This window comes from Purpureocillium takamizusanense, chromosome 3, assembly GCF_022605165.1.
Source record: "Purpureocillium takamizusanense chromosome 3, complete sequence".
NCBI classification, from domain to species: Eukaryota; Fungi; Ascomycota; class Sordariomycetes; order Hypocreales; family Ophiocordycipitaceae; genus Purpureocillium; species Purpureocillium takamizusanense.
Window position 1 is genome coordinate 2,295,047 of NC_063070.1, and position 27,618 is coordinate 2,322,664.

Consider the following 27,618-nt stretch of genomic DNA (forward strand, 5'->3'; position numbering starts at 1 on the left):
TGGACCCTCCTCCTCCCATCCTCCGATGAATAAAAATGGGGGCGCGACGTTACTTCTAGGGTGAGCCTCTCCGCGTGAGGCAAAGCCTCGTTTGTAGTCCAGCGAGGAGGGCCCGTAAAACTCGTCGGTCTCCGCATGAATGGGAAGAAGGAGCGAAAAAACAAAAACAAGAACGACACATCGCTCCTTTACTCGCAACTTTCTTGAACGTTTACCTCGAAGGAATACAGTATACAAAGATGCCTCAGGGAGTGTGGCAGCGCAAATTTCCTGACGGGTACGGCCTCGAGGCTGTGCTTGCGGCGACGAGGAGCCAGCACGGGGACGAGAAGGAGCCTGTGCCGATTGAGCGGCCGCCTGCTGAGGTGAGTGAGTGAAGCGTGACGCAGCCGGCATCTTCGCCGTGTCTTCGGAGGCAACAGGCGTGCGGCCATGCTGAACCAACATCGGCGCCTCGGTCAGCTGTTTGCCCCCCCTTCCCCGCAAAGCCGGGCCAACCGAAGCCGGCGACGGGCCGGCTCCGGAGGATGGGATTGCAAGTATCGTATTCTTCTTCCCTCTTCACTCAACCATCTCCCTTTCAATTTCACAGCCAGCATGGAGAGAAGCAAAATCATCATCGTTTGTGCGTTCCTCCACGGCTCATATACAGTGGTGGCTGACGCGGTCGACTTGAAAAACGCCCTGTGTAGCTCAACGACCTCATCGCCGCAGACGCCGGCGGCGAGGGCTTCACCCTCAGCTCCTTCACCGCCTCGGACGCCTGGGAACTGGGCCACCTGCTGCACGCGCGGCTCCTCCCCTTCGCCCAGTCCTCGCCGTCCCGTCCGGCGCTCATCTCCATCAGCCTCGCCTCCAACCCTCACACGCCGCTCTATCAGTCCGCCACGGGCCCGGGCATCACGGCCGACAACGGCACGTGGGTGGCGCGCAAGCGCGCGGCGGTGCTGCGCTTCGGCGTGAGCAGCTGGCTCATGGGGCGCAAGTTCAAGGACGCGGGCGGCGAGGCTGCGTTTGCGGCAAAGTACGCGCTCGGGCCGGAGGGCGCGGGCAAGTACGCGATTCACGGCGGGGGCGTGCCGCTGAGGGTCAGGGGCGTGGAGGGCGTGGTGGCGGTGGTGGTGGTGAGTGGGCTCAAGGACTTTGAGGATCACGGGGTGGTGGCGGAGGTGATTAGGGGCCATTGGGAGGTGCTGCGGGAGGAGTAGGATGGATGGATGGATGGATGGATGGACGGATGAGACAGACGAGGAGCGAAGGGGGCCAAGGTGAAGCGTCCAGGTCAAAGTTAACGTTGTTGGGGGGAAGGGGGGCTGGACAAGGGGCTACTAGTAGGGAACTGGGCGTGGAGACAGCCTCAGGCAAAGTATTGTTTTTGCTGTCACGTTGAGTGACTGTGGAAAACTGGGCTCTGCCTGTCTCATGGCAGCAGGTGGTGACAGCTATGGATTGGCCAAACGGTACTTCGCAGTCCAAACGGCGGACATTCAAACGGCTCTTATGTGGCCGGCATTTGCCGTGATACCTCCGCTCACATGTCGTGACCCGTCTTAGGAGGGTACGCGATCCCTGGGTTTGAAAGCACGGGGGTGATTGACAATGGTTCTGTCGGCTCATGTATACAACGACACACACATGACAGTGTGCCGCTCGCGTCCTTGGCATCTATCTAGGGGCCTACTTACGTCCATCACTCACCCTCGTGAGTGCATATAGCAGCCCCGTGAAAGAGGCACAGCTGAAGTTCGCAACCCTCGTGACTGACTACCTACGCACTCATATCCCTGTGCTTTACCATCGGCGCTAGACACACCAACGCCCATTCATCCACACGACCCTGTACCAAACCCCCGTATCATACACCACCAAACGGGCCGCGTGTGCTTAAGCTTCGCCTTCGTGCGCGTCAGTGTTGACATCGTGAGACACTGACATGGGCTGGGTGCTCTCTTCCACATCCATCACGTCCACAGCGTTGTCACCGCCGCGGGCGCCCGACTCCAGCAGCTCAATACTCGCGAGCGCTTTGCCAAACTTCTCTCTCTCGCTCTTCAGCATCTCGCGGTTGTTTGCAGTCTGCTCGTTCTCCTCCATAAGCCTCTCATAGACACTCTGCGAGCACGGGCCGCGCAGGCCCAGCTTATCCTCAAGGTAAGACGGCAGCTTGCGTCGGATCTCCGGGATCATGCGACAAAGGATTCGCTGAGACACCGCGTCCGCGAAGCGCAAGGCTGCCAGTCGATAGTACCCCCTAACGTACGCAACGACCTCAATCTCCCGTGCAAACTGGTCGGGTCCGAGCTTGAGCAGCTCCTTCTCACGCCGCTTATGGTCCAGGAGGCGATTTTCCTCCGTCATCTCCGCCCACTCCAGCAGCGGGCGCGTACGTTCTACCTGTGCCTCCATTCGCATCTTGTGGCGGAATCTCGTAAGGGAAATCTGCTCATACTCTCGGTACTGTCGGAAAGCATCCTCGTTGAAGGTCATGAGACGCTCGCACTCGTCCGCGTAAAGCTGGAGCAGCTCGTGCTTTGTCTTGGCGCTGTTCTCCGCCAGGCATGAATGCACGGCAGCTTTCGCCTGATTGAAAATTGTTCTTTCCTTGAGGCTGTCGAGGGCTTGGCTCAGCGTCTTGTCGAGTTTCGACCGAAGATCCTTCATTGTCTCCTCCAGGAAGAGTCGAGTCGGCCCTTGCCAAGGTTTGATAGCCTCCCGCACAAGATCATCATAGACCTCATCTGAGATGAGACCAGGCATTCCAGCCTTGGTCTTCTCCTGAATCTCCTCCCGCACCCTGCGAATTGTGCGGAACCCGCGACCAACCTTGTCAAACTTGTTGAACGGCTCTGCAATGACAGCGCGTCTTGCAAGAGCTGGATGACCGCCGGTCGGAGCGCCGGGTTGTGGTTGAGGCGCAGTCTCTTCGGGTTTGACGCTGCCATTGCTGAAACTGCCGTTCATCATTGCCGCATCTGCCCGCCTTTTGGCAGGGGTGACCATCTGCGTCGGCGCGGACCGCTTCGACGGAGTCTGCTGTGCTACCGACGCGCTGTCCGATTCGTCGTCGGAGATTTCCAGCACGGGGATATCGGATCGATCCTTGAGGATGAACTTGGGTTTGATCTCAAGCAGGCAGTTGCGAAAGTTGAACGGCAATGGGCCAAAGTGGCGGATGAATTCGTCCATTTTGGCGCGCGCGCTGTCGCCAAAGGTCAGCAGCGCGGTCTGAACCTCGAGCTCGACATTTTGCGGCAGCTCTGGGAGCTTGGCAAGCTTGCTCTCGATCTCTCTCAGATGCTTTTTGACCTTGGACTTGATATTTGGCAAGCTACAAAATGTTAGCAGTGTCAAATGGGTAAGAGTGGTCATTTTCAGTTGCGCACCTTTTTGCGAAGTCTTCGCCAAGCCGTTCCGATAAAAACGCCTTCAGCTTTTCTACACCACAGCGGTCCGAAAATTCTTTGAAGGTCTCGGGCCAACGGTCGAACGACTGGTCTTGAAATACTCGCTCTTCCCACTTCTTCAAATCCTCCAAGTTCTTCCCCTGAGGTCGAGAGGTGATGAAGTAGCCCAGTCCAGTGTGGTGCGTCTGGCCCTTCATTATCTCCAACCACTGAGAATGACCAGTGTCTGAGAGAAGATCAGCCTTTGTGAGGACACCAATCGTGCGTGATGTGGCTCCGAGACGTCGGATCAGTCCGAATGTCGACGAGTTCTCGGCATCCGTGTTCATGGGCATGGAACAGAGGATGATGGCTGACGGGTGCGTAATGTACGCGCGCGACAGGTTGCGCACCACATTGACCAGGTAGTCGTCTCGTGCGTCAGCTGGATTCTGAAAGATTCCAGGCATGTCGTAAAACGAAAGATCGGGCAAGTCAGGCCCCTTGATCTCGAGCGCGACGACGTTGGGTGAGAACTTGGCCGTCGTCTCCTCAGCTGCCTTGTCGATGGACATGTTTACGGCAACGCCGCCCGAGCCTGGGATGAACAGCCCATGAGGTTTTCCATCGTTGAGAATCGCAATCTGCGCCCAGCGCAGAACGTCCTCGATATCATTCTTGTCATGCATAGTCTTGAACTCCAGGATAGATGTGGACGGCATCTTGATCCAAGGGAAGAATGGATCCGCATCGGTCACGTCTGTCTCATTGATGCCACCGTGATCGGGAGGCTGGTAGGAATATTCCTTACGCAGCCAGACTCGGCATGACCAGTCGCTGTTGCGAGAGACGCGTATGTGCAAAGGGCAGCGTGTGCAGGTTCCCTCGCTTCGAGGCAAGTCGAGGTTGGCAAGGCCGGACATGAGACTGGATTTGCCAGCCGACTGATCACCCACAAGGACGAGCTCAGGAAGTTGCACATCATGAGAAACGCCCAGTTGCTGAAGCTCTCCCAGAGTGTCGTTGCACTCCTTTAGCTTCTTGCCGATGTCCTGGAAAGAATCATGGAAAAAGCTCTCTTCCACGTTTGCGGTGGGACTGTTAAGCACTGCGTGGCTTACCGACCTGATCTGCTGCAAGACCGGCTCAGTCGTCTCCGTGACCGGCTCACTAGGCGGCGCTGTTGAAGGTCAGCAATGTCCTCCGTCTGCGCAAACATGCCTGCCTGTGCTACTTACGTGCGTCGGAGCGACCAAGGCGACCCGTCGATGGGCGGTGAAAGGCTTGGGTCGAAGTTTCGTCGTTCATGTCCTCATCAGAGTCGTTCTGGCCATTCTGAAGCGTCTCGCTGTCCATATCAACCCTCGCAGCAGGGTGCGACCACTCGGGGTCTGGTTTGATGGGCCGGGCAACCAGGCGCGATTCCCGCCTTCTTGCTTGGGAGGAACGAGACATTTTGGTGCATGAAAGATGTAAAGTTGCTGCAAATGAGATGAAGTCGGCGCTTAGGGATTAGGGAGAGCTCCCGACGGGAGTCTGGCGGGTTGTGTGGTATGCTGCGAAGCTTGCGTCTGGCCAAGGCGGATACAGGGGTTGGCTTGAGCAAGCTTGGCGAGAGAGGTGTGAAGGACAAAACAACAGGGTATCCGCTGACACTCGCGAGCTCGCAAATCTTAAGAGAAGGAATAGTACAGGTGCCACAGGACGAGGAGAGAGAAGGGAAGTGTTGTGGTCAAAAGAGAAGAGAGTTGGGAGGTAGATATGGAGAGGCAGATGAAGTGCCGGCTGCCCCAATACCTAAGGTAGTTTAGCTGTTGGCTGTCCGGCCAGTTGGGCCCCCTGAGCCACGGAGTAACACGGCAGCTGGATAACAACTGGTAGGGAGCCTGACAGCTGCGGGCCGGGCCGCCTCACTGGAGACACCCTCGTGGTGCAAATCTGGAGGGTTGAGAAGCCCAGTCTTCCAAGACGGATTGCCGCTGCTCAATCGTAAATAGCAAGCGCAGACGTGGCGCTTAGAAGATGAAGCAGAGATGGCTCGTTAACGGCAATTAATGTTGCCAGGAGTTGAGTGAGTGTATCTCTGCAGGCCTGGGCGGGTCCCAAAATGGGTGGCTGGGGGGCTCCAGGGGCGGCGCGTGGCGTGCAATGGCATGGCAGCTGGAGCCAACTGCCAGGCACAACCTCTTTGCACCAGGTGCAGTGTCCAAAGCAAATGTTGTCGCTACCCCTTGTTGGCTTTGACCGATTGCCAGGCCCTCGGCGGCTATACATGGAACACTAAACATCCATGGGATGGGATGGAGGACACCTACTGGGTACGAAGCATAAATATCCTAGTAAAGTTAGTGCTTGGGCAATACGACAGTGCATATTTCGTATGTAGGTAGGTACGCTGGGTCAGCGGCATCTACCTGCATGTCTCCTCGTGGCACTATCTCCCTTATCGGCACGCATGATTCAGCTCAGCAAGACTACCTGCACAAATGCGCAGCAGAGGTGCTTCAGGCTGCCCAGTGTCAATGACTCAGGCCTGTCCGGTGAGCTTCTCGGTGAGCCACCCAAGCTCCTAGCGCGCGGCTACGGCCCGAGACTCGCTTAATCGCATAACAAACCCGCCCTCATCTTCAAGTGGCGGCGTTCCGGAACTCTAACCCCCTGGCAACGCGCAAAGCCCAAGGCTCATCTCGCACCCCGCACCACACCAGCTAGCCCAGGAGCATTACCTAACGTGACAGCTTGGCCCCACGACGACGGACTCGAGGAAAGGAGAGCACGACACCGACAGCAACATCGGCGACAGCAACAGCACCAGACAGAGCCTTGTTGCTGAGCCCACCTGTGGCAGCAGTTCGACTGTGACATACATCAAGCCGTTGCTCCAACTATAGGCCTCGCAGACGCCTTCGCCAAACAGCCACGCCGCGCCCGCCAAATACCCCTCCACTCCATCATCACCACCATGTCCCTGCAGGTGCCCATGGCGCACCGCTCGAAGGAGCAGGGCGCGACCAAGGCCGTCATTCTAGTAAGCTCCCGTCAGCCGCAGGATCTGGGCTTCAACAAATCTGGCGCGCTTCGCCCAATGCGTTGAGCGAACACATGACGACCTCCAATCGCCTTAGGACCGCTAGGCCGAGTGGTGACATCGTCAACTTCGTGAGAGCGTAACCGCTAATGACTCGTCTACCGCAGGTCGGTGGCCCTTCACGCGGCACCCGCTTTCGTCCTCTCTCGCTCGACCTCCCCAAGCCGTTGTTCGAAGTGGCCGGCCACCCCATCATCTGGCACTGCCTGTCGTCCGTCGCCCGCGTTCCCGTTATCCAGGAGGTGTACATAATCGGCTACTACGACGAGTCCGTCTTCCGCGACTTCATCAAGGACTCGGCCAAGGAGTTTCCCTCCATTACCATTCGCTACCTGCGCGAGTACCAGGCCCTAGGCACCGCCGGCGGCCTCTATCACTTCCGCGATGCCATTCTCAAAGGCCGGCCCGACCGGCTCTTTGTCCTTAACGCCGACGTCTGCTGCTCCTTTCCCCTCGCCGAGATGCTAAAGCTCTCCGTTGAGCGCGACGCCGAGGCCGTCATCCTTGGCACCCGTGTGAGCGACGACGCCGCTTCCAACTTCGGCTGCATCGTCTCCGACGCACATACCCGCCGCGTCCTACACTACGTAGAGAAGCCCGAGTCTCATATCAGCAACCTCATCAACTGCGGCGTCTACCTCTTTTCCACCGAGGCCATCTTCCCCTCCATCCGCTCCGCTATCAAGCGCCGCCTCGACCGCCCCGCCCGCCTCCTGTCGTACCCATCATCCGACAACCTCGAGACGTACAATATGCCCGCTGCGGGAGCCACCAATGACGATGAGGAAGAGGAGCGCAAGAACGAGGTCATTCGGCTTGAGCAGGATACCCTCGGCGACATGGCCGACAGCAAGCAGTTCTACGTCTACGAGACCAAGGACTTTTGGCGCCAGATCAAGACGGCTGGGTCCGCCGTGCCCGCCAACGCGTTGTACCTGCAACAGGCGTGGCAGTCGGAGAGCGACGAGCTCGCCAAGCCGAGCGCCAACATCGTCCCTCCCGTCTTCATCCACCCTACGGCGCAGGTTCACCCAACGGCCAAGCTAGGCCCCAACGTCAGCATCGGCCCGCGCGTCACCGTCGGCGCCGGCGCGCGCATCAAGGAGAGCATCGTGCTCGAGGACTCGGATATCAAGCACGACGCCTGCGTACTCTACTCAATTATCGGATGGGGTAGCCGCGTTGGCGCATGGGCCCGCGTCGAGGGTACCCCCACGCCCGTCAACAGCCACTCGACGAGCATCATCAAGAACGGCGTCAAGGTCCAGAGCATCACCATTCTCGGCAAGGACTGCGGCGTTGGCGACGAGGTCCGCGTCCAGAACTGCGTCTGCCTGCCCTACAAGGAGTTGAAGCGGGTGAGTTGTCGCCATGTGCTGATTCAGTGCCATTGGTTTTCCTGCCATCGACCGAGGCGTGAAGCTAACCTGGAATCATTAGGATGTTGCCAACGAGGTCATCATGTGAAAGTACTGCCACTTTGTCCTGACCATCTCGGTAAACCAATGTCGCTACCTAGATTGCAAGTACCTACCCAGGTGAGGTATTGGAAGGCATCTTTTTCTGCTATGTAAATCTCGGTAGTATGGCATTTCCTCTACCTAAGTTAAGCTACTAGAAAGGTGATGGGGATACAAGTCATGTTTTGGCAAAAAATAGTCTAATGAGAAGAAGAATAAAACTGGGTTCCATCTACGCACCGTGCTGTTCCTGCTGTTTCTGCTGCTTCTGCTGCTTCTGCTGCTTCTGCTAATCTTCGCAGCAAAATCATGCAACTCTCCCACGGACGTACACCTCCACAATGCCTCGTCGTTTTGCATACTAACGGGCGACAATTTGGCGAGAATATTTCACTAGACAGATCACCAATGATGCTTCTATACACGCATGCTCTCCCGGTGGACGATGCCACAGACCGGTGTTCTTCTTCTATATTCCGCCCGCCCATCATCTAGGTATCTCCCACCAACGCCCACTCTCGTTGGTCTCACAGACAGCACGTGCTTGGGCTCACAGCCGCGCTCACTCTCTACTACTCTTCCTCTTCTCTTGCTTCCTAAGATCAAGCCGTCCCCTGTTCGCCCCCCTCCGTTACGAAAAAAATTTGACTGTTTCACCTCTCGCAGGTCCAACGCATCTATCCATCCATCCATGCAATCACTCTCTGCAAAACAGTCTTCCCCCGCTGCGCCGACGCAAAAGCACAGAAAGTTCCCCTAATCCCTCGCTCCGGGGGGGGGTTCGTAAAACCCCCTTACTCCATCCAGGATTTGAATGCAGCCTTTCTCGAATGTAAACAGTAAGGAAGGAGAGAGGCTAGCCAGCCTAGGGGAAAGGGCGCGTGACTTGAAATGTGTGTTGTTTGGGGGGAGGTATGAGCTGAGGATAAGGGGGGAGTCGCAAAAGGACGTCTAAATTCTACTATTCTTTTCCATGCACATTTGTCGCATCATCCAGGCGTGGCAAAAGTAAACCCGCAGGCACAAAAGAAGCGAGGATGGCCTCCGCACCAGAAGAAAAAAGCAGGCAGGTCAGACAAATGGCAACCATTGATCCGGATGCCAAGTCGCCCGCCGCCCGAGACACCAAGGAGAAGCGAACCGGTGGGGATGGGAGGGAGGAAGAAAGGTGTGCCGTTTTTCGTTCGGTTGTCGTCCTCGGCGCACGGGAAGTTGCAATCAAGATTCGCGGTGGAGGTGCGTCCTACTCTTCTGACGGGCCAGCATGGGGCTGCTGGGCCTGCTCGATGTGACGCCGAGACCCTTGGCATCAAAGGGGTCGAGGTTGAGGCGCGGGGGGTCGAGCGTGCGCGGAGTGGAGGCGGGGGTGATGAGCTTCTCGATAGCGGGCTTCTCGAAGCTGGCGATGCGCATGGGCGGCGGGCGGTGGAGGCTACGCTCGGGGACGCTGTACAGGTACGTCGCGGCGAGGACGAGCGCTGTGCCGACAAGGAACTATCATTCGCGTCAGTTGATGATGCGCGTGGCCACTTGTAATTACAGGAGCCAAAGAACGGGGGCGCAGGGGCGCAGGGGCGTTTCCAAAGAACGTACCGGTAGGGTAACGGTAAACTTGAAAGCCCAGACGCTCACGACGAAGCTAATGACGATGCTGATACTCGTGGCAAAGTTCTTGACAATGTTGTCTGCGTCTCGAATAACGAGGCTGGCAATCAGGCCGCCCGCGGCCTGTAGCACGACAGCGGCCCAAACGACGCCGTTGTAGCCCTCGAAGAAGCCGTGCTCGCGGATGCCCGCGCCGTCCTGCCAGATGACGCCGCCGAAAAAGGCGGCGATGAGCGAGTAGAAACTGAGCTGGACATTGCGCACCCAGACGCTCGCCTGCGTGGGGCTCTCCTTGAGGAGCTTCTCGAAGTAGACGCCCGCGAGGCCGGATACGACGGCCGCAACCACAGCTGCGGTGACGCCGACCGAATAGTTCATGAGCGGGTCCGGGGGCGGCAAGTCGTTGGCGATGCCCTCATACGTGGCAGAGCGCCGCGTCAGGTGCGTGTCCGAGATGGAGAGGTCCGGGACTGCGGCCTGGCCGAGCTCGTGCTTGGAGCGGGGAAAGTAGTGGTCGGGAATGCCGTGAAGGAGGAGCGCGTCGACGGCCGTTCCAGATGATGGGAGCGAGACGACGGATACTCCCAATGTCAGGATGATGAGCGAGACCCAGCCCTTAAGGCCAAGCTGGCGCCGCAGGAGGAAGACGCTGAAGATGGCAGTCGTGAGGATCTGTCCCGCGCGATCCGCTCGTCAGCGCACAACACGACAACCAGCCTGGATCCAACGTACCTTGATCTGGTACAAGACCTGAAAGTGCACCGGGTCTAGATTCTCCACCGCGACGTACTGCAGCAGGTTCTGCAGAGTGTAGAAAGCCGCCGGCATGGCGAGCTGCCAGCCGTCGGCCGAGAAGACGGCATTGTAGATCTGCTCGAAGAGAATCGTAGCCGGCGTGCTTGGTGCGAGAGTCTTGGAGGCCTCGTATATGGCTAGCGTCAGGGCGACGCCGAGCTTGATGACCTCGTTGAGGAAAACTGCCGTCGAGGTAAAGTAGCGATGGTCGCCAGACGGCGGCATGACGCGCGAGTAGTGCATGATCTAAACGGAGTCAGCTCCCGCACCCTTCTTAGCGACGCAGAAGAATGCGCCTTACCAGTATGAGCGCCGAATTTTGAAACGTCAGCTGGACAGCGTGCCGTTAGCCTTTGGATATTCGGTCGTCATTGCGCACGCCACAGTGACAAGAAGGAGGAGGCTCCTGGCGGCGGCGTACCGTGATCAGTGATATATTCCTCCCAAGACTTTTGGCGCCGCCGGCCTTGCCCCCACCGCCTCGCGAGGCGGTGGTCTGGAGTATCGCCATGATTGTGTTGTCGCCACGCCGCGGCGTCGACGTGGGATGAGGAAGCTGTGGTGGTGGTGGCGGCGAGGGAGACGGGCCGAGACGTTATGCGCCTGCGTCTCGTGCACACGCGACCGTCCCAGTCGACTTCGAGGGGCAAGTCCTCCGCAATGCGCAGCTTGCTTGTTGACGATACTGCCTGTGGGGAAGTGGTTCTGCCAGCACGCGCAAGCAGAAAGCGGGAGAAAAACCGTGACGGTGACGAACGACGTGTGTCGGTCGAGAGTTTGTTGGTGGATGGGCGCGCTCCTTCTCCCCTGAGGTTGTCGACTAGAGTGCGCCGCTACGTCCCTGGAGCCAGAAGGATGCGCAGCCAGGATCTACAGGGGCAGCAACAGCAAACTTGCCGGTCAAGCAAGAGCCGTTTCAATTCGACATTCCCTGTCCACCGGGATCGCGGGGGCGCAAAGGCAGTCGGGGGAAAAGTTGCTATCGTCGACGATGACGACAGGAAGGGAGGGAAAATGTTGGTGACGAAACGAGGACAGTATAAGGGACAGACAGAGAGAAAGAAAGACGGTGACAAAATTGGAAATAACGTTGTGAGCAGCAGCACAGTACCGTTTGCTGCAAGGGAGGATGGCAGCGGCGGCAGCTGAGGCAAGGCGACGTGGGAGGGAGGGGGTGGGCGGGGGATCCAGATGCCAGCTTGCCAGGCAGCCCTGCGTGGTTGGATCGTGGAATGGATGGGCACTGTCCCGACATGGGTGCGTGGATGGATGGATTCAGGCCTGACGCGCGGGTGAGCCTAAAACCGGTTCCAGCCCACCGCCCCAGGCAGAAGCTCCAGCTGCCTTGGGCGCCCTGGGGAATCCACGGCAAGCCACCTCACGGGTAGTACCTACCTGTAGCTGTGCTGCTGATCCGCACACCCGCCCATGTAGCGGGGCTTGGAGTGGATTCCCCAGGTTCTCAAACTGACTCTGAGCAGCACCGGGCGTCAGTTCAGGTACCCGGCACATCATGGAACTTCAATGCTGGAGTGTCCACCGCCCGCTCGAAAAGCGCCGGCCCCCTGGCGGGCGCTGGAGGCATTGATTCACCCATGCATGCCTCAAGTGAGTCCCGAGTCGCGGCAACATTGTGACTGGGCAGAGGTACAGTTCTACTACTAAGGTAGTTGACTCCTGAAGATTTCAAACCTCGTCTCAGGGGTATTCAAACGGTGCCTGACAACGCCAGATGGCTTGGAGGACTGACGGCGAACCACTGGTGGCACCGAAGGAGCAATTGCCGCGAAAGAGTGGATCCCCCGGATACCTGATCCGAGCCCTCCAATGTTCCAATCGCTTGTTGATGACGACCGAAGCAAAGCACTGGCGATCGATGGCCTCCCGAATCATCAGCGAACCACCGCCACCACCCTGCTCCGCCATCTTTCCATCGTCACCAAACCCCCGATCCGATCCAGCGTCGCCGCCCAACGTCACAACGTCAACCCGCCGCCGCCGCCGCGCACGTGCATTCACCGCCCTTTTGACTTGTCGTCCACGCCGTGTCCTAACAGATTGCTCACTCATGGGAGGCACATAACCAGGAAGCCACACATTCAACACCGCGCATGTGAGGTACTGTACGGAGTGCCAAGGTACCCATCCAAGCTGGGCAACTGACTGCCGGTCAACAAGCAAGAGTCGGCGCATTGCCAAGCATCTCAAGGCACCCCTTTACCTGCACACGCTTCGGCTCCAAGCGACAGGCGGCTTATTCCACTCTTGTCCTTCCGGGCAGATTGGCGCTGTTGGAGCCAAAGTCCGGTTGGCGTGGCGCACGTGTATCATCAACCCCCTGTGCCTGAACTCTTCACTGCTAGCTAGCTAAAAGCATCGCTACATTCTACTATATTTTCTTTGCCCAAGCATCCCGATTTACCTACTACTCTATTTTGTACGAAGGAGCACTACGTAATCCGAGGACAGACACGCCCACTGTAGCTGCTCACACTCACACAACCGACTTTCCAAAAAAAAAAAAAAAAAAAAAAAAAGGACACACGGAGCGTGTGAGATGGGCATGGGCGACACGCTCATCAGCTCACCTCAAATACTCGTCTCGAGAGTCGGCCCCAAGTATACGTACCTACCGTGCAAAACCCATCGCATTATGTACATAGGTAGTTCTGTATAAATTTTCGGCTCGTTCACCTCTCCTACCGCCTCCATTGCCAATTCATCACCCCCTCAATCCTCATGCGTTTATACAAGCATACGAAGTACATATGTACAGTATACATACGTAATGTGTCTACGTAGGTGAGGTTGGTTGGGGCCAACTTGCTCCCAGTGGTTGCCCGCTGAGACATGTGGCTTGGCATCGATGACCGCTCGCTCACTTGTTCTCGACAGTCCTCGACAAGGACCACGCCGGCAGTTTGCCGACGCCCCGAACTGCCGCCGGAGCCGAAACACACATGACACGCGACCTAACACTTCCCCTCCAGATCGCCTCTGGATGAACCTCAGAGCTCCCGCCTACCTCACAGGAATCTAATCTAGCTCATGTCTAGGTATTGTTGCTTGCAAAGTATGCTCCTCTATTGGTCAGGCACGGTGGTGCCCGTGTCTATCGGCTTGACTACGTGTAAATCTAGGCCAGCCCAAGATCAAGGCCTCCCCTTTTCCATAGTCGCCCATCCGCCGGTCCCATGGTCTGCTTTCTGCCAAAAAATTGCCGCTGCCAATCCCTTAATTCCACTGCCCAAGGACAAAGTTGCGCTCGTCAATGACCGTGTTGCCTGATCGGAGACCCGGCATGCCGCCTTGCCGGACAAAGTCCTGCACCACGAGTTCCCAAAAAGCAAACAAGTCAGCCATAGTCTTGCCTGGGCCCTTGGCTCTGCGCTGCTGCACCCGGCTGGCGACGTGCGCGGCACCGGCGCCGGAGCCGCCCCCTAGAGAAAAGAAGTCAATGTCGATGTCCGGCTCGGGCGTCGAATCTGGAGGACTCGGGCATCGTCGCTCTCTCTTGCGCAAGCGCAGCACGCTCTTTTGGGGCAAAAATATCGTAGCGCTGATGGTCGGCGTCGACGTTTCATGTGGTCCGCCGGGATACAAGCCGTCAGCCTTGTCCAGATGGTCGAGCAGAACCTGGTGGCCGTGACTACGCAAAAAGGCCAGAGATCCAATTTCAAAAGCTGGCGTGAGTCTACCCTTGTACAGACCAGAAAGCCACGACGCCATCGCCTGGAAGGGACAGCCCGTCTCGGCTACGGCTCTGCTGTCTAGACGCCCATGATTCGACGTAGACATGCTAGTGATGCCTTCAACACTGTCAGGCGTTGCTTCCATTTCGGTCTCCCACAGATGTCCGTTCACCTGCTCGAAACATCCCAACTCATCACTGTCTGCACGAGCATGCTGGTGGCACGCAGCACCCAAAAGCCAACAGACGTCGACCTCAGTATGGGAATAGCTCGGTGCGTCATCGGCGAACTCGTGGACATGTGGTGAAGTGCTATGGGCGTGGGTGTTGTCAGGTCCAGCCTGGCTGGAGCCGTAAGCGATGCCATGGTCTCTCATGAGGCGAAAAATGTCAAACGGAAGGTCGTGCACAAACTGAGCCTGTATGCAGTAAGCCTCCAGACTTGCAATGGGGTCAGAGTCAGATGCACCGAGGACAAAGCTTACTCCTGGCTCAATTTTCCAGAACCAGTCGTAGTCCCTAAGGCGCCTCTCGTTGGCAAAGTGCCCCGCCTTCCAACGGCGAAGTCGACCAGGGAGGGGCGCGTCTCGCCCGTCGTCGCCACCTGTGACAGCTGGTCCGTGATCCTATCCAGCGGACTGAGCTTCAGCCAAGGCGTCAGGGACACGTCCCGGGGTTTTTAAGTCGCCGTCCTGGACGACCTCGTACATGCAAGCAGCGCCGGTGGCATTTGATGTCCGTCGGCGAAACTCATCGCTCAGGGGAGCAGTGCTGAAGAAGACCCATCCATATTGGTAGCGCTTGTTGAAGTTGTCTTCAAGATGGTGAATCGAGGACAGCACGGGATCAAGGTCGTATTCCTGCGCCAATGCAACAAAGACGGCGCGTGGAGCATTCTCAGTGTAAAGACATTCGCAGGCCACCGTGTTGGCGAACAGCAGCAGCTGGATCCAGAAACAAAACCAGACCGAGCGTGGGAGCCGAAAATTGACAGAAGGTCGGCCAAGTGCTCCGGGTGTCATGCTGCCGCCTGGCCAGAGAAGTGAGGGCGTCAGTGGGCTTGGAGCTGGAGGTGCAAACGCGAAAGGAGCGGCGCCGGAGATGCTCAGGCAAAGTTCTATGAAGAGGAAGAAAAGGTGACGGTTCAAGTTGCCGATGTCAAATCAACAAGAAATTTAGAGAAGTGAATGGTGTGGCGGCAGGGCAGGAAAAGAGAGGTCCAACGAGCCGTTCTCACTGATGTCGTGGGCAGTCAATGAGCAAGAAGGTATGGAATCAAGGGGCTGTATATAGAGAAGAATAGAATGGGAAAGGGACGAGCGGATGAAAGAGGAGAATTCTGCCACACGCAAAGGGGGGAGGAAGATGGAGGTGGGCAGAGAGGCACGTGCTAGAACCGCGTAGGAGGAAGGAGCGCTGCCAATGCTGGAGATCATTCGGGTCAACAGCCCTACCGAAGATGGGGGCACGCGTGCGTGAACGGTGCTCAACAATACACTTCATCAGCACCGCGAGCAGGTGCCCCATGCCGGGCGGGACAGCCTACTAGGTAGGAACCGGGCGACCATTGCCGAGAGTCTGCTCAGGGCTCTGCCTGGCGGAGCAACACCAGACGACATCCGTTCAGCTCGACCTCACTGCTGGCCCGCCACGTCCCAGCAGCACAGAAGACATGGCTCTCCATGGCTCTCGGCCTTTGCTGCAAGGCATAAACCTCAATAAGTATGTAACAAACAGTGCCAGTACGTCGCCTAAAACTTCGCAGTCCCGTTTCCCAAGGTCTCCCGCCGTCCAGAAACGCCGTCGCCGCTGCGCCAGAGCCTCAATTGACCTCCCAAACGCCATACGACCGCCTTCAGGCGCAGTCCCGAGCCCCTTTCCCCGTCTACAAGATACAGTACATTCATAGCTTCCTTGTCGGAGCCCAGCTTTGTAGCGGGCTGACCGTGGAGCTGGATTGAAGCGCGTCATCACGCTTCCACGTCCATGGAGTCGACATCGACGGTGCCGTCCTCGAGGTCAAGGTCCAAGACCCTCGCGTACTGCGAAGTCAATCGCTGCAATTCTCGGAATTTGCCTAGAACTCGGAGTCAGCAAAGCGAAGTGTTAGGGGAGCGGTGAGCGTCATACCAAGGATCAGAACCACACCCTTAAGCAACTCTTTGCGGTCCCAGCCGCATATTTCGCCGCCCTTGCTGTACCAGCCTCGCCCTAGTTCCTTGTCATCTGTCTTATCGCGGAGGATGCCTCCCATCAAGCTGTTGAGCAGCTCCTCCACCTTGGTGCGCGTGCCTTCCGCTCCGAGTCGCTTTGCGTACATGAAGAGGTATAGCCGGAACTCTTCCTTCGCCTCAAGCTGTAGGGCACCTGCGACCCGATTCTCCAGATGCGCGATGCTGATTGTGCTCTCAAGCTCCTCGGCTTCCTTCCGCTGGATGACGGTCTTGATGATGCGCTGCAGGGCGTACGCCCGGCCCTTGAGCAGAAACTCATTGGTCGTATGCCGCTCCAAGAATGGAATGATGCCGGACGACACAGTTGCACCGTCTGCCCTTTTGAGCTTGCCCTCCGCAGGCCCGACCGCAGTCGACTGGAGTGCCGAAATGGACGAGTCGTTGGAGTTCCAGTACTGCGAGCCTACGGCCCACCAGGCTTCACTCAAACGCTGCCAGGTATACATTTCTCTGGCGTAGTAGAAACCATCGCCGTTGCTCAGCGTAACGACAATATGACCTGTCGAGTTGAGGTGAGCCGAAGTCACGCCAGGGCCTTGCGTAGCGCTGTGTTGGTTTAGAGACGTCGATGCGATGTCGAGGATAGGGCCGAGAGACACTGGTGGACTAGGCGCCGACTGTGTCTTGAGATCCCAAACGTGTGCCAGGCCGACGGCGGTAATGCAGAGCAACCAGTGGTTGCGGCATTCAAAGATCACAGGCTGCGACTCGAGTATTATGGGATTGAGCAGTCGTCGTCCAGCAGGACTCCAGACGTGTATCGATCCATCCTCGCAAGCCACGGCCCAGAAGTTCTTGTTGGCCGTGACCAGGATAATGGCCCTCGGCAGCCACTCCTGCCACACCAACGCACCCCGTTTCGTGACGAGAACGTGTGATGGGTCTCGGGGGCTGGGGTCGTTCTTCGCTTCCATGATGATGTTCTCAGGGCTCTTCGATGCATCGTCCAGAGAGGTGTCGGGTTGCAGGATGCCGCGGTCCAGAGGTCGGAGAATATGAGATCGGATCTTGGGCACAGCCAGTCGGACTTGGGCAAAGGATATAGCTGGATTGAGAACCGCCGGTCGCAAAAACTCTGGCGTCGGGACGACTCCGCTTCGGACAGACGTGAGCGTCGCAGGTTCGACGCCGTTCGGGCCATCGGTGACGATGGGCGTCGGTCCCGTCGCCGCTCGCTTTGATATCACTTCTTCCTCCTCCTCGCCGTCTACTAGGGCAACTTTCCTCTTGTTGCCAAGCAGCATAGATGTAATACCGCCCGTCGGCAGTCCATCGAACGGCTTCGTCATGTCGAGTACTGTTTGCGGCGCGTCGTTTTGTGTCGCCTTGTGAGTCGTTGAGCCTACCAGCTGCGTTTGTGGTAATGATGACTCGCCCGTTCCCGAGGAAGAGACAAGCAGCGGGGCAACCCTCTTCTTGCCATCCTTGCCAACCGTCACCCTCGATTTGAGCTCCTTCACGCGCTCTGCGGTCTTATCCGCGCCTTCCTCTGCCGGCTTTTGCGCGTCGCCGTCGCCGTTGGCAGCCGGTGCGGGCTTGGCTGAGGGTGTGCCCGACTTGGTACCATTCGTCGCCGGAGTCGATTCCTTGGTGTCGGATTGAAAGTCTCCCATCAACGCGCCCATCCTCGACTCGACGGCTCTTGACTCTCCGGCCTTGCTATGCGACTCGAGCATGAGACCATCCACATCCTCGGCAATTCCCATGCCTTTCCTCGATGCGCCATACTTTTGCAGTGCCTTCACGTTTTCCTCTGTCTGAGCTACCCAGCCGAGCTCGCCCTCGTCAAATTTGACGGCCACGATCCCCCCATCGAGGCTGCAGGCGTACAAGGACTGACCATCGGGTGTCCATGCAATATCGACTATCGACTTCCCCGTCAGGTCCTGCAGGATGACCACGGGACGAGACGTGTTGGTGTTCCATATACTGAGCGTCTTGTCCTGGCCGGCAGACGCGATGACCGTAACAAGCTGGCCGCCGTGGCCATTGGCTACGCCGTTCTGCTCCGGCTTGACTGTATGGAACAGACGAGGGGAGAACATGCAGACCTCGGTGGGAGCCTCATGTCCGATCAGATTGATCTCGCTGTCCCAGCGCGTGCGCTCGATAATTGCGACCGAGCTGACAGGCCCGTTGACCGCATTCGCAGCAGCGATGTGATTCCCGTCGGGCGACCAAGAGCATCGTCGAAAGTATGTGGTAAGAGGAGAGCTCTTGAACGGCGAGCTGATGGTGGCCTCGAGGACGAAGTTGTTAACCATGTCGTGTTGCGTCGCATTGGGAGCGGGCGGGGTGAATCGAAAGATCTTGATGGTGCGGTCGTCGCTTGCTGTCGCAAAGAACTTGTTGGCCGGGTCAAAGGTGATGCCCTTGACGTGGCTCTGGTGCGCGGGTATCGACTTGAGCTTCTCGAAGGTGTGTCCGGACCAGACGACTACCTTGGAGTCGAGGCCGACGGAGATGAGAAGCGACGAGTCGGGAGACCAGGCGAGGTCTTGAACATCATTCTCGTGGCCAATCAGGCGCTTGTACGTCTTCCAGTTCTCGACGGGGGGCGGCTCGTTTGTGCCAAAGGCGGCGGTGGTGGCAGGCGCCGACTTGTCGAGATGGTAGACGCAGATGAGTTTGTCGTCGGCGCCGCTGGCGAGGTAGCGGCCATTGGGAGAGAAGCGCACGGAGTGGATGGTGCCGAGGTGATGGCTCATGTGGCAGAGCTGACGGGGCTTGGTGTAGGATGCATCGTTGGCGTTGTAGATGGACTCGGTGGACCAGATGCGCACATGGCCGTCGCCGCCGGCTGTGGCCAGGCGCTTGCCATCCGGGGAGACGTGGCAGCTGTACACCTCAAAGTCCTTTTGCTCGCCGCTGTGGCTCAGCCACGATGGCTTGATTATATGCATCTCGGGGGCGGCGGCGGCAGCAGCGATTCGAGCCAGTGCTTCATGGGGCGGTGGCCGTGTCGATGGCTGCTGATGAAGCCGGTGATGATGGTGGGAGCTGCTGGGTGCCGTCAATTTTGGGTGGGCCAGACGAGACGCGATAGTCCGTGGCGCGCGCGCCGCGTGCAGCTGCTACTGCTTCTGCTCCTGCTCTACTTCCAATGTTCCCCTGCTGCGGCGGCGCGGCGGCGGTTTTAATGACCACCGACAAAGCAGGTACCTGCCAAGCCTGCCTCCCCTGTCTGGAGGCAAGGTACCTTACCTGGGCAGGTAGCGGGGCCTGCCACGCCAGACCAGACCGTCTGGCGTGCCCCAGGCTTCCCTCCACTCTATTCCCTGGGGTGGGCTGACTGGTGGTCCCGCCGGTGCAGCAGCTGCCACTGCCGTTGCCGTTGCTGCCAGGGGGACGGACGCCCGCCCACCTTCCACCGTCACAGCACGACGTCAGGTCAACAACTCGCGCCCGGGCCTGGTTGGCCTGTTGAGGGCCGCAGCTGCGCTGTCACCTGAAATTATTCAAGGGAATGAGACCCCCAACCCAAGCAGGGAGGGGCTCGCCAACAACGAACAAAGAGGACCGGGTGGCCAATGCCCAATGCCAGTTCCAATGCCAACAGCAGGCGTGAGGGCATTTCAACATCCTAGCCCGATTGCATTGATTGCCCGTCACGGCGCCCTTGCAGCTCGTATGCCGGCAGACCAGGTCACCAGATGCTCAGGTCATGGGCGGAGAAGAAGCTCTATCCATCTTCGACACCAACGTGGCATCCTGCATCATGATCACATCGCCTCAAAGACCCCCGTTCGATTAGGGACCACCTGCTCGCACGCTTGTTTAGATAGCTCAAGTCAAAAGACTCGCCCATCCTGGTCTCCATCCTTTGCCCCTCGCACAGATGTTGCGCTGCGCGATTGCCATCGGACAGACGCAAAACTGCGAGTGTGATACAGAGACACATCTTCTATCCGACTCGACCCATAACAAAGCAGTTGCCAGAGCGTTGGTACCACGCGTATTGTACGTGTGGTCATCGTCTTGTGGTACTTGTATCATGATAGCCTTCAGATCTTTATGGATGGGATGCTCTGGAGGTTGGTTGCGTCACTTCCAAGGCTCTCGGACGGCTTGTTCGCGGTTTCACTCGTTCATCACTTTACACCCACGCCCAGCGCACTATCTAGAGTGCCTCTATGGTCCTTTTTCACCGAATTTTGCCATGTCGAGTGCCACTTGAAGCTCAAGCAGTCCAAAGTCGCACCTCACAAAGACCAGACGCACAGCGGTGGTGAATCACCCGTCGTTTTGCTTCGCAGTTTGCCCACCGCCGGTAAGACACAAGATGATATGAGCTCGCTTGCTGACCTTCCTTTATTCATCGTTCCAAACGGCTGCGTCACTGCCATGGCAAGCACGTTTCTATAAAGAAATTGCGGTTGCATTCGGTTTCTCTTCCCAATTACCAGGTTGCTCGCGCTTCACAGCTATATTGCACCGAAATGAGGCATCACACATCCTCTGATTCCAATACACTATTTCTTAGCTCGCTCTACAACCCCGTCATGTCGCGCTGTCGTATCGGCATCGAGCTTGAATTCATGGTGGCCTTCCACGACCATGAATCAGGCGCCAAGCGAGTGAAACCCAAGGATGATCGTTGGCCAGATAGCTCCAACGCCTTTGTCGGCACAAATGACATATATGGCAACAAGGCCTGCCAAAAGGCCATTTCCGCCGTCCTTGCCGGCATCGGCCTGCCCACTGCCCGCATGGGTGACACGGACGCCATGCCTGACGACCCCGACCACGCCGACCGCCCCGACCGAGTCGTGCCTGTCCGCGGCAAGAGGGAATTGCGTATCTGGAATCCAGTCTCAGCTAGTGGCAGCGTCAAGGAAGAGCAGTTCAACTATTGGTTCGTAACTCATGAAGCAAGTATCGTAAGCGTCGTCAATGAACGCAGCATCACTGTCCCAGCCGGCTATCGATGGTATTCTACAGAAATCACAAGCCCAATTCTCTCTGACCAGCAAGAGCTCGACGGTGGTCTGCCCACGCTCAGAAAGGCGCTCGCCGGCGTCCAAAACGAGGTCAAGATCTGGCTCAATTCGGAGTGCGGCCTTCACGTTCATATCAGCCCACCGGATGCGGAGCTGGACATTGTCGTGGCCCGGCGGTTGACTGCCCTAATATTCTTATTAGAGCGCCCATTGTTGCTCCGAGTATGCCATTCCGGTCGCTCGAACGCAGCGCACGCGCGGCTCATAAGCTCAGACTCTGACATAGCCAAGAATCCCGTCCCATCAGCCGGCCTATGCGCGACCTACCTGTACGAGGTGGTTGAGCTCCGCCGAACGCTTCACGGGTCGAAAAGCCGGTGCCCTGATGAGATCCACACCTTCCAGGCTGTATGCGCAATCCTTTCGGCGCCTGATTGTAAAAGCCTTGCAGAGAGACTGCGCGTGCCAAAGGTCGGCGGTGGTGGTGGCGGCAAATGCGCACTTGCCCTATCCAAGTTTGGCACCGCCGAGTTTCGTTACCCGGAGGCAAGCTTCGACGTGGACTACGTCTCCTCCTGGGTCAACGTAGTTAGGCGAATCTTCGCGATTGCATCGGGACCGGACGCCGAGTACGCCGCGAAGCTCTGCGAGATATACGAGCTGGCTACGCGAGACGTACGCATGGGCTGGATAAACTTTGCTAAGGCCATAGGACTCGGCGACGAGGCGAGTGTCTTCAAGAAGCGCATAAGCCGGTATGGTGCCGATCTGAAGGACTTGGACCAGCCCACCGTCCTTCCGCGGGCAAACTAAGTTGCGGGGGAGAGCTGCCGTGTCCTCCCACGATGTGGCTGGTACCTTTGTGGTATGCGATACTCAGTCGATCGAGACTGTCACGAGTCCAAGACCACAACTTCATATGTGTGTTAGGTTAATCAAGGCTGGCAGGGGCAGTCCTGCCATAGCTGGCCTAACTGGTAGAGAAGTGGCATGTGACTAGAAAACAACGATAGCCAAATATATACGGTAAAACAAAGTTCGCAACCTGACAGATACGCCGGTGTTGGGCTTGTCCTGGGGGAAACCTGTTAATGCCAATTTATCAAGCTACAGTGCCGGGTAGGTGACTTTTCTATTTTCCCGTTATAGCCCTCATCGAAGTGGGTCGTTCGCTATTGTTAGCATGCCAATCACGGCGTGCGCTTTGCCACCGGCCGCCCCATTAATCATCGTCATTACCTGGGCTTCTAAGGCAGTCACTTCCACCTTGAAAGTCACGGCAAAGAATTATCGAACAACTTCCACCTTCATTTTCTTGCCACCCACCCACTTGCATCACGAAACGAGGCCTACGAGATCTTTCACGCGTCACCGATAAATCCGTCTCTCGTCGCAAGCCGCGTACTCCTCTGTCGCTGGAGCCCTCGCCGCTGGGGGCTGCCTGCGCATGGTGAGCAGTGTGTGATTGTTCGTCGCCATATAGAATCACACTTGACGACATCGCGGGCAAAATGCAACAAGGCGCGAAGGCGTGATCTCTTGAGACAGGCATCGACCGGAAGGGCACACCTCGCCTCGAAAGGTTTCCCTCGGTGCCCTCTGTGACCCAAAAGCTGCGCAGCATGGCGCCTGACCAGAACCAGCAAGAGAGGAGTTCCGGCGAGGATCACCTCGCCTTGGTCGACAAAATGGTTGCCGCCGCCGAGGACATCAGAAACGAAAGTAGTGCGCCAGATGAGTCTGCACCAGCTGTAATGACCGAGGAAGATGCGCTGCGGAATCTTACCGGTACCGTGAGAGACCAGGATGAGCTCGAGCGTGACATCACGATACAAGCCAACGCGGCGCTGATGGAAGCCGAGGATAAGAAGGACCAGCACCGGATCGCCAAGTTGGATGCATTGCAGCAGCGCTTACAGCTACAGCTCGACAAGGAGAAGAAGAGACTGGAGAAGGTCGCAGGAAACCCATACCAGTCGCGCACCATTCAGAAGGAAATTGTCAGAATCGAAGAAGAGCTCCGTCGCGCAATCAGCGACATTTCTGACTTTCAGGCACGTATAGACAAGCGACACCAGGAGGACCCGCTCGAGACTTCAAATCAGCCCAAGTCGAAAAAATTGCCTGGAGAGAGCCACCGCGAATATCTCATACGGACCGGCAAGATCACTCCCTTTGCTAAGATTGGCGGCGCGCGGCCTGAAGGGTTGGAAGGACAATTGGCTGATACGATCCTCGATGCTGAGGAGGAGGCTGCTGCTGAGCAATATGCCGAAGATGTCGAAGGCCCGACCTCGCACCAGCTGCTAAGGCGTCCGGGCTTCAAGGACGAAGCCGAGCCTGAAAGGAAGCACCCCTCACCTTCCGCAGCGGAAAGCGAGTTCTCTCTTCGACCGCGGAAGAAGCAGAGAATCGAGAGGGAGCGAAGCCCGTCGGCAGATTTTCAACCCGAAGAGTCTTCAGGCTCCGAGTCCGCTGATGCTGCTATCTGGCAGCAGGGAACCGAGGATGACCTTGTGCGAAACGAGCAGCGGAAGCGCGCGGTTAAGGCCAAAGCACTGGAGCAAGAGAAAATTGATCTCAGCAAGATAGATGATGGCAACGAGGCACATTACCAGAGGCGGCTCAAGGATTGGGTCTCTCGGCGGAGTCGTGCCAGGCTGGCCAGGCGTCATCAAGCGGCACTGGATGATGCCGTAACGGAGGGCGACGAAGAGGAGTGGTTCAAGCCATCCCCTGATCATCCTGACCAAATTTTCGATGATGATTTGAAAATGCCTGGCGACATTCATCCCTCATTATTTGGGTACCAGAAGACTGGTGTCCAGTGGCTTGCCGAACTCTACAAGCAGAGGGTCGGCGGCATCATTGGCGACGAGATGGGTCTCGGCAAAACGGTGCAGCTGATTGCGTTCATTGCAGCGCTTCACTACAGCAAGAAACTCAACAGGCCGGTCATTGTGGTCGCCCCTGCTACCCTGCTTCGGCAGTGGGTAAGTGAATTCCACCGATGGTGGCCGCCGTTGCGAGTTTCGATTCTGCACTCCTCTGGAAGTGGGATGATGAACGCCAGGCTGGAAGATGACTACGACGTCGAACACTATCGGCCTATCGCGACAAAATCTCAGGGCGCGGCGAGGCGCATCGTCAAGAATGTTGTCAACAAAGGCCATGTGCTTGTCACGACGTACACTGGCCTCCAGACGTACGCCGACGAATTGCTCCCCATCGAATGGGAGTACGCCGTGCTTGATGAAGGCCATAAAATTCGAAACCCCAACGCTGAGATCACGGTGACATGCAAGGAGCTCAGCACGCCGAATCGGGTTATTTTGTCCGGAACGCCGGTGCAAAACAACTTGACGGAGCTGTGGTCGCTTTTCGACTTCATCTACCCCATGCGGCTGGGAACCCTCGTCAACTTCCGCACCCAGTTTGAGATACCTATTCGGCAGGGCGGATACGCGAACGCGTCGAACCTTCAAGTCATGACAGCTGAAAAATGCGCCGAGGCACTGAAGGAGACCATCAGCGAGTACCTACTGCAGCGACTGAAAGTTGACGTTGCTGCAGACCTCCCGGAGAAGACGGAGCAGGTTCTCTTTTGCAAGCTGACGGACGGCCAGCGGAAGGCGTATGAGACATTTCTCAAGTCCGATGAGGTCGCGGCTATTCTGAACAGAAGACGGCAGTCGCTGTACGGCATCGATATCCTACGCAAGATTTGCAACCACCCCGACTTGCTGGACAAGAGCCTGAAGAACAAGGCTGGCTACCCGTTTGGGAGTCCCAAGCTTTCCGCCAAGCTGCAGCTGACCAAGGACTTGCTTCAAAAGGTCATGATACCCAACGGCCACAAGATGTTGCTCTTTTCCCAGGGGAAACTTATGCTTAACATCATTGAGAAGTGCATGCGGGAGTGCGGAATAACTTATGTTCGCATGGATGGAGAGACACCGGTGGACCAGCGGCAGCCTATGATCGACAGATTCAACTCTGACCCCAACATTCATGTCTTTCTCATGACGACGCGTACGGGAGGTCTCGGCACGAATCTCACGGGCGCAGATCGCATCATCATATTTGACCCAGACTGGAATCCATCTACCGACTTGCAGGCGCGGGAGCGTGCCTGGCGTTTGGGCCAGAACAAGCCCGTCAAAATCTATCGTCTCATGACTGAGGGCACTATCGAAGAGAAGATCTACCATCGGCAGATTTTCAAGCAGTTCATGACCAATAAGGTTCTGAAAGACCCGAAGCAGCGGAGCTCGTACGACTTGTCGGACCTGTACGATCTATTCAGCTACAACCCTGGCGATGATCCGGCCTTACAGCGAAGCGAGGTGTTCAAGGGCGCTGAGGTTGACATTGGCAATGTAGATGGCAAGGACAAACAGAATAAGGACAAGGTTGGTGACGAAGAACGGCAGGAGCTCGAGCGCATGAAGCTTGTTGCCGGCATGGAGGAGTACAAGGAGGACAAGTCTGCACATGACGAGCGGCGCATGCTCGAAGGCATCTTTGCGCGCTCGGTCAACAGCGCGTACGACCACGAGCAAATTGTCAACGGTCCCCAAAAGCCAAAAGCGGACATCAGAGTCCTCCGCCAGGAAGCCAATCAGGTCGCCCGCCAAGCGGCAGCGCATTTGCGGCAGGCTGCCCAAGAGGCCCGGCACGTACCCATTGGCACCGTGACCTGGACGGGCGAGGTCGGGACCGGCGGCCGTCCAGGTGCCAACCGTCGTCGCGGAGGCCCAAGCTCAGCAGGCATCATGAGCAACCTCGCGGACCGGCAGGGGCTCAATGATGGTATGGCCAGCGGGAGCGGCAGCAGCTCCCGCTTGGGGACCCCTGGCGTGGATCGCAGTTTGAAGGCAAAGGACTTTGTGGCTATGATCAAGACTTTCATCAACAGGCACGGCGGACGGGTGCCGAGCAAGATGCTCGTTGACCACTTTAACCCGTACTGTCCTGGGCAGAAGCAAAGTGATGAGTTCAAGACGGCGCTGAATCGAGTGGCCGTCATGAGCAAGGCCAGTGGCGCGGGAAGAGGCATGTGGACGCTCAAGCCCGGACCCAAGTAGATTGGCCTGCAAGCTCAAGACTTGAAGGGTGACTCTGCATTTCCATAGCGTGGAGTACGGATCAGGTAGATGCCCAATAGACGAAGCATATGACTGACTCCCTCGTTCTTTACATGACCCGCGCACAGACAACTAGTGAAAAACAAGTCACTTTGGGATTTTGCCGTCTGAGCAAGGAGTACTGTTATAGGCCTTTCGGGCGAATTCATATCTATCTACCTGCGCAATGCCAGGCCTGCCAGCCGAAGCTAGAGGCGGCAGAGTAGCGGAGAATGGAGACCAGGCGTAAAATGCCGTTCCCCTCGTTTTTCGCAACGCCACAGAGAAACCAGATAGCCGACACTCCCTGTCCAGTGACACCAAAACCAAGCGCTGAGCGCTCAGAGACGGCGACCACGGCGACCACCCTTTCTGCGGGTAGAGTCGGAGGGCGTGGGGGTAACGTCCTCGATGCGGCCGATCTTCATGCCGGCACGGGCCAGGGCGCGGAGGGCGGACTGAGCACCGGGGCCGGGGGTCTTGGTGCCGTTGCCTGCAAACATGTCAGTCTTCCATGCTACGCGGGGCGCTGTTCGCGTTTGGGGGCTGTCGAAACATACCACCAGTGGCGCGGATCTTGATGTGCAGAGCGTTGATGCCGAGCTCCTTGCAGCGGGCGGCGACGTCCTGGGCAGCCAACATGGCGGCATAAGGAGAGGACTCGTCACGGTCGGCCTTGACCTTCATGCCACCGGTGACACGAGTGATAGTCTCGCGACCACTGCACAACCTCCGTCAGTATCGCAGCTCTTATTCAGCTTGCGGCGATCGACACGCGACACGTCGCAAATTCGCCGGTGGGAAAAGACAGGACGAACCTGAGATCGGTGATGTGGACGAAGGTATCGTTGAAGGAGGCGAAGATGCGGGCAACGCCGAAGACGAGCTCGCCTGCGAAAGAGAATGGTCAGCCACGCCAATTCTTCCTCAAGTGCGCACTGCTTGCGACTTTGTACGGCAACAACATACCATCGCGGACGGAGGGGCCCAAGGAGATGTTCTCCTTGGGGGCAGCGACCTTCTTGGGGGGCATTTTGGAGGGTTTGGCGACGTCTGGTTCCTGGGCGTTGGAAATGCAGAATCTCTCTCGCTTCGGCAGGAAATATCGTGGTGGGCTGGCCTTGGTGGTGGATTAGTGGCGGTTGGATCAGGGCGGTGGGGCACGGCAGAAACTGGCACGGAGAAAATTTTAGATGTGGGCGGGAAAATCAAGCCCTACCCTACCTGCAGAATTGGCTAGTTCCCCACTCTCCACTCTGCTACCAAGGGAAGAAAGAAAAAAGGCCCATCGCCAGT

The 27,618-nt window shown here is 57.5% G+C and overlaps 11 protein-coding genes across 12 annotated transcripts; 5 read left to right on the forward strand and 6 right to left on the reverse strand.

Annotated features, from left to right (window-relative positions):
• The first annotated feature begins 109 nt into the window (after positions 1-109).
• On the forward strand, positions 110-1,733 carry JDV02_004290 (uncharacterized protein). Its single transcript, XM_047985492.1, has 2 exons — positions 110-365; positions 693-1,733. Exons 1-2 carry the CDS (start codon positions 240-242, stop codon positions 1,206-1,208), a joined length of 642 nt encoding a protein of 213 aa, XP_047841469.1. The 5' UTR covers positions 110-239; the 3' UTR covers positions 1,209-1,733.
• On the reverse strand, positions 1,608-5,440 carry JDV02_004291 (uncharacterized protein). The gene is made up of 3 exons (XM_047985493.1): positions 4,622-5,440; positions 3,384-4,563; positions 1,608-3,328 (listed from the first exon to the last, which is right to left on the reverse strand). Exons 1-3 carry the CDS (start codon positions 4,836-4,838, stop codon positions 1,885-1,887), a joined length of 2,841 nt encoding a protein of 946 aa, XP_047841470.1. The 5' UTR covers positions 4,839-5,440; the 3' UTR covers positions 1,608-1,884.
• A 404-nt stretch (positions 5,441-5,844) lies between these two features.
• JDV02_004292 (Mannose-1-phosphate guanylyltransferase) lies at positions 5,845-8,168 on the forward strand. Of its 2 annotated transcripts, XM_047985494.1 has the most exons (3): positions 5,845-6,411; positions 6,579-7,829; positions 7,912-8,168. In XM_047985494.1, exons 1-3 carry the CDS (start codon positions 6,346-6,348, stop codon positions 7,936-7,938), a joined length of 1,344 nt encoding a protein of 447 aa, XP_047841471.1. In that variant the 5' UTR covers positions 5,845-6,345; the 3' UTR covers positions 7,939-8,168. The 2 variants fall into 2 exon arrangements, with proteins under 2 accessions (XP_047841471.1, XP_047841472.1); XM_047985495.1 differs by having other exon boundaries at positions 5,845-7,829.
• Positions 8,169-8,317: 149 nt separating this feature from the next.
• Positions 8,318-11,448, reverse strand: gms1 (UDP-galactose transporter Gms1). Its single transcript, XM_047985496.1, has 5 exons — positions 10,753-11,448; positions 10,633-10,662; positions 10,269-10,577; positions 9,525-10,208; positions 8,318-9,425 (listed from the first exon to the last, which is right to left on the reverse strand). Exons 1-5 carry the CDS (start codon positions 10,840-10,842, stop codon positions 9,150-9,152), a joined length of 1,389 nt encoding a protein of 462 aa, XP_047841473.1. The 5' UTR covers positions 10,843-11,448; the 3' UTR covers positions 8,318-9,149.
• A 2,117-nt stretch (positions 11,449-13,565) lies between these two features.
• JDV02_004294 (uncharacterized protein) lies at positions 13,566-14,168 on the reverse strand (the record flags this gene model as incomplete). The annotated part of the gene is made up of 1 exon (XM_047985497.1): positions 13,566-14,168. The coding sequence occupies one exon, from the start codon at positions 14,166-14,168 to the stop codon at positions 13,566-13,568; it is 603 nt and encodes a 200-aa protein (XP_047841474.1).
• A 480-nt stretch (positions 14,169-14,648) lies between these two features.
• On the reverse strand, positions 14,649-15,044 carry JDV02_004295 (uncharacterized protein; the record flags this gene model as incomplete). The annotated part of the gene is made up of 1 exon (XM_047985498.1): positions 14,649-15,044. The coding sequence occupies one exon, from the start codon at positions 15,042-15,044 to the stop codon at positions 14,649-14,651; it is 396 nt and encodes a 131-aa protein (XP_047841475.1).
• A 672-nt stretch (positions 15,045-15,716) lies between these two features.
• On the reverse strand, positions 15,717-19,381 carry HIR1 (HIR complex subunit). Its single transcript, XM_047985499.1, has 2 exons — positions 16,153-19,381; positions 15,717-16,099 (listed from the first exon to the last, which is right to left on the reverse strand). Exons 1-2 carry the CDS (start codon positions 19,157-19,159, stop codon positions 15,993-15,995), a joined length of 3,114 nt encoding a protein of 1,037 aa, XP_047841476.1. The 5' UTR covers positions 19,160-19,381; the 3' UTR covers positions 15,717-15,992.
• Positions 19,382-20,270: 889 nt separating this feature from the next.
• Positions 20,271-20,621, forward strand: JDV02_004297 (uncharacterized protein; the record flags this gene model as incomplete). The annotated part of the gene is made up of 1 exon (XM_047985500.1): positions 20,271-20,621. One exon carries the CDS (start codon positions 20,271-20,273, stop codon positions 20,619-20,621), a length of 351 nt encoding a protein of 116 aa, XP_047841477.1.
• A 137-nt stretch (positions 20,622-20,758) lies between these two features.
• JDV02_004298 (uncharacterized protein) lies at positions 20,759-22,009 on the forward strand (the record flags this gene model as incomplete). Its single annotated transcript, XM_047985501.1, has 1 exon — positions 20,759-22,009. One exon carries the CDS (start codon positions 20,759-20,761, stop codon positions 22,007-22,009), a length of 1,251 nt encoding a protein of 416 aa, XP_047841478.1.
• A 453-nt stretch (positions 22,010-22,462) lies between these two features.
• On the forward strand, positions 22,463-26,380 carry rhp26 (DNA repair protein rhp26). Its single transcript, XM_047985502.1, has one exon. The coding sequence runs from the start codon at positions 22,819-22,821 to the stop codon at positions 26,281-26,283; it is 3,465 nt and encodes a 1,154-aa protein (XP_047841479.1). The 5' UTR covers positions 22,463-22,818; the 3' UTR covers positions 26,284-26,380.
• RPS14B (ribosomal 40S subunit protein S14B) lies at positions 26,269-27,411 on the reverse strand. Its single transcript, XM_047985503.1, has 4 exons — positions 27,292-27,411; positions 27,141-27,213; positions 26,883-27,043; positions 26,269-26,815 (listed from the first exon to the last, which is right to left on the reverse strand). Exons 1-4 carry the CDS (start codon positions 27,353-27,355, stop codon positions 26,664-26,666), a joined length of 450 nt encoding a protein of 149 aa, XP_047841480.1. The 5' UTR covers positions 27,356-27,411; the 3' UTR covers positions 26,269-26,663.
• Positions 27,412-27,618: the final 207 nt, after the last annotated feature.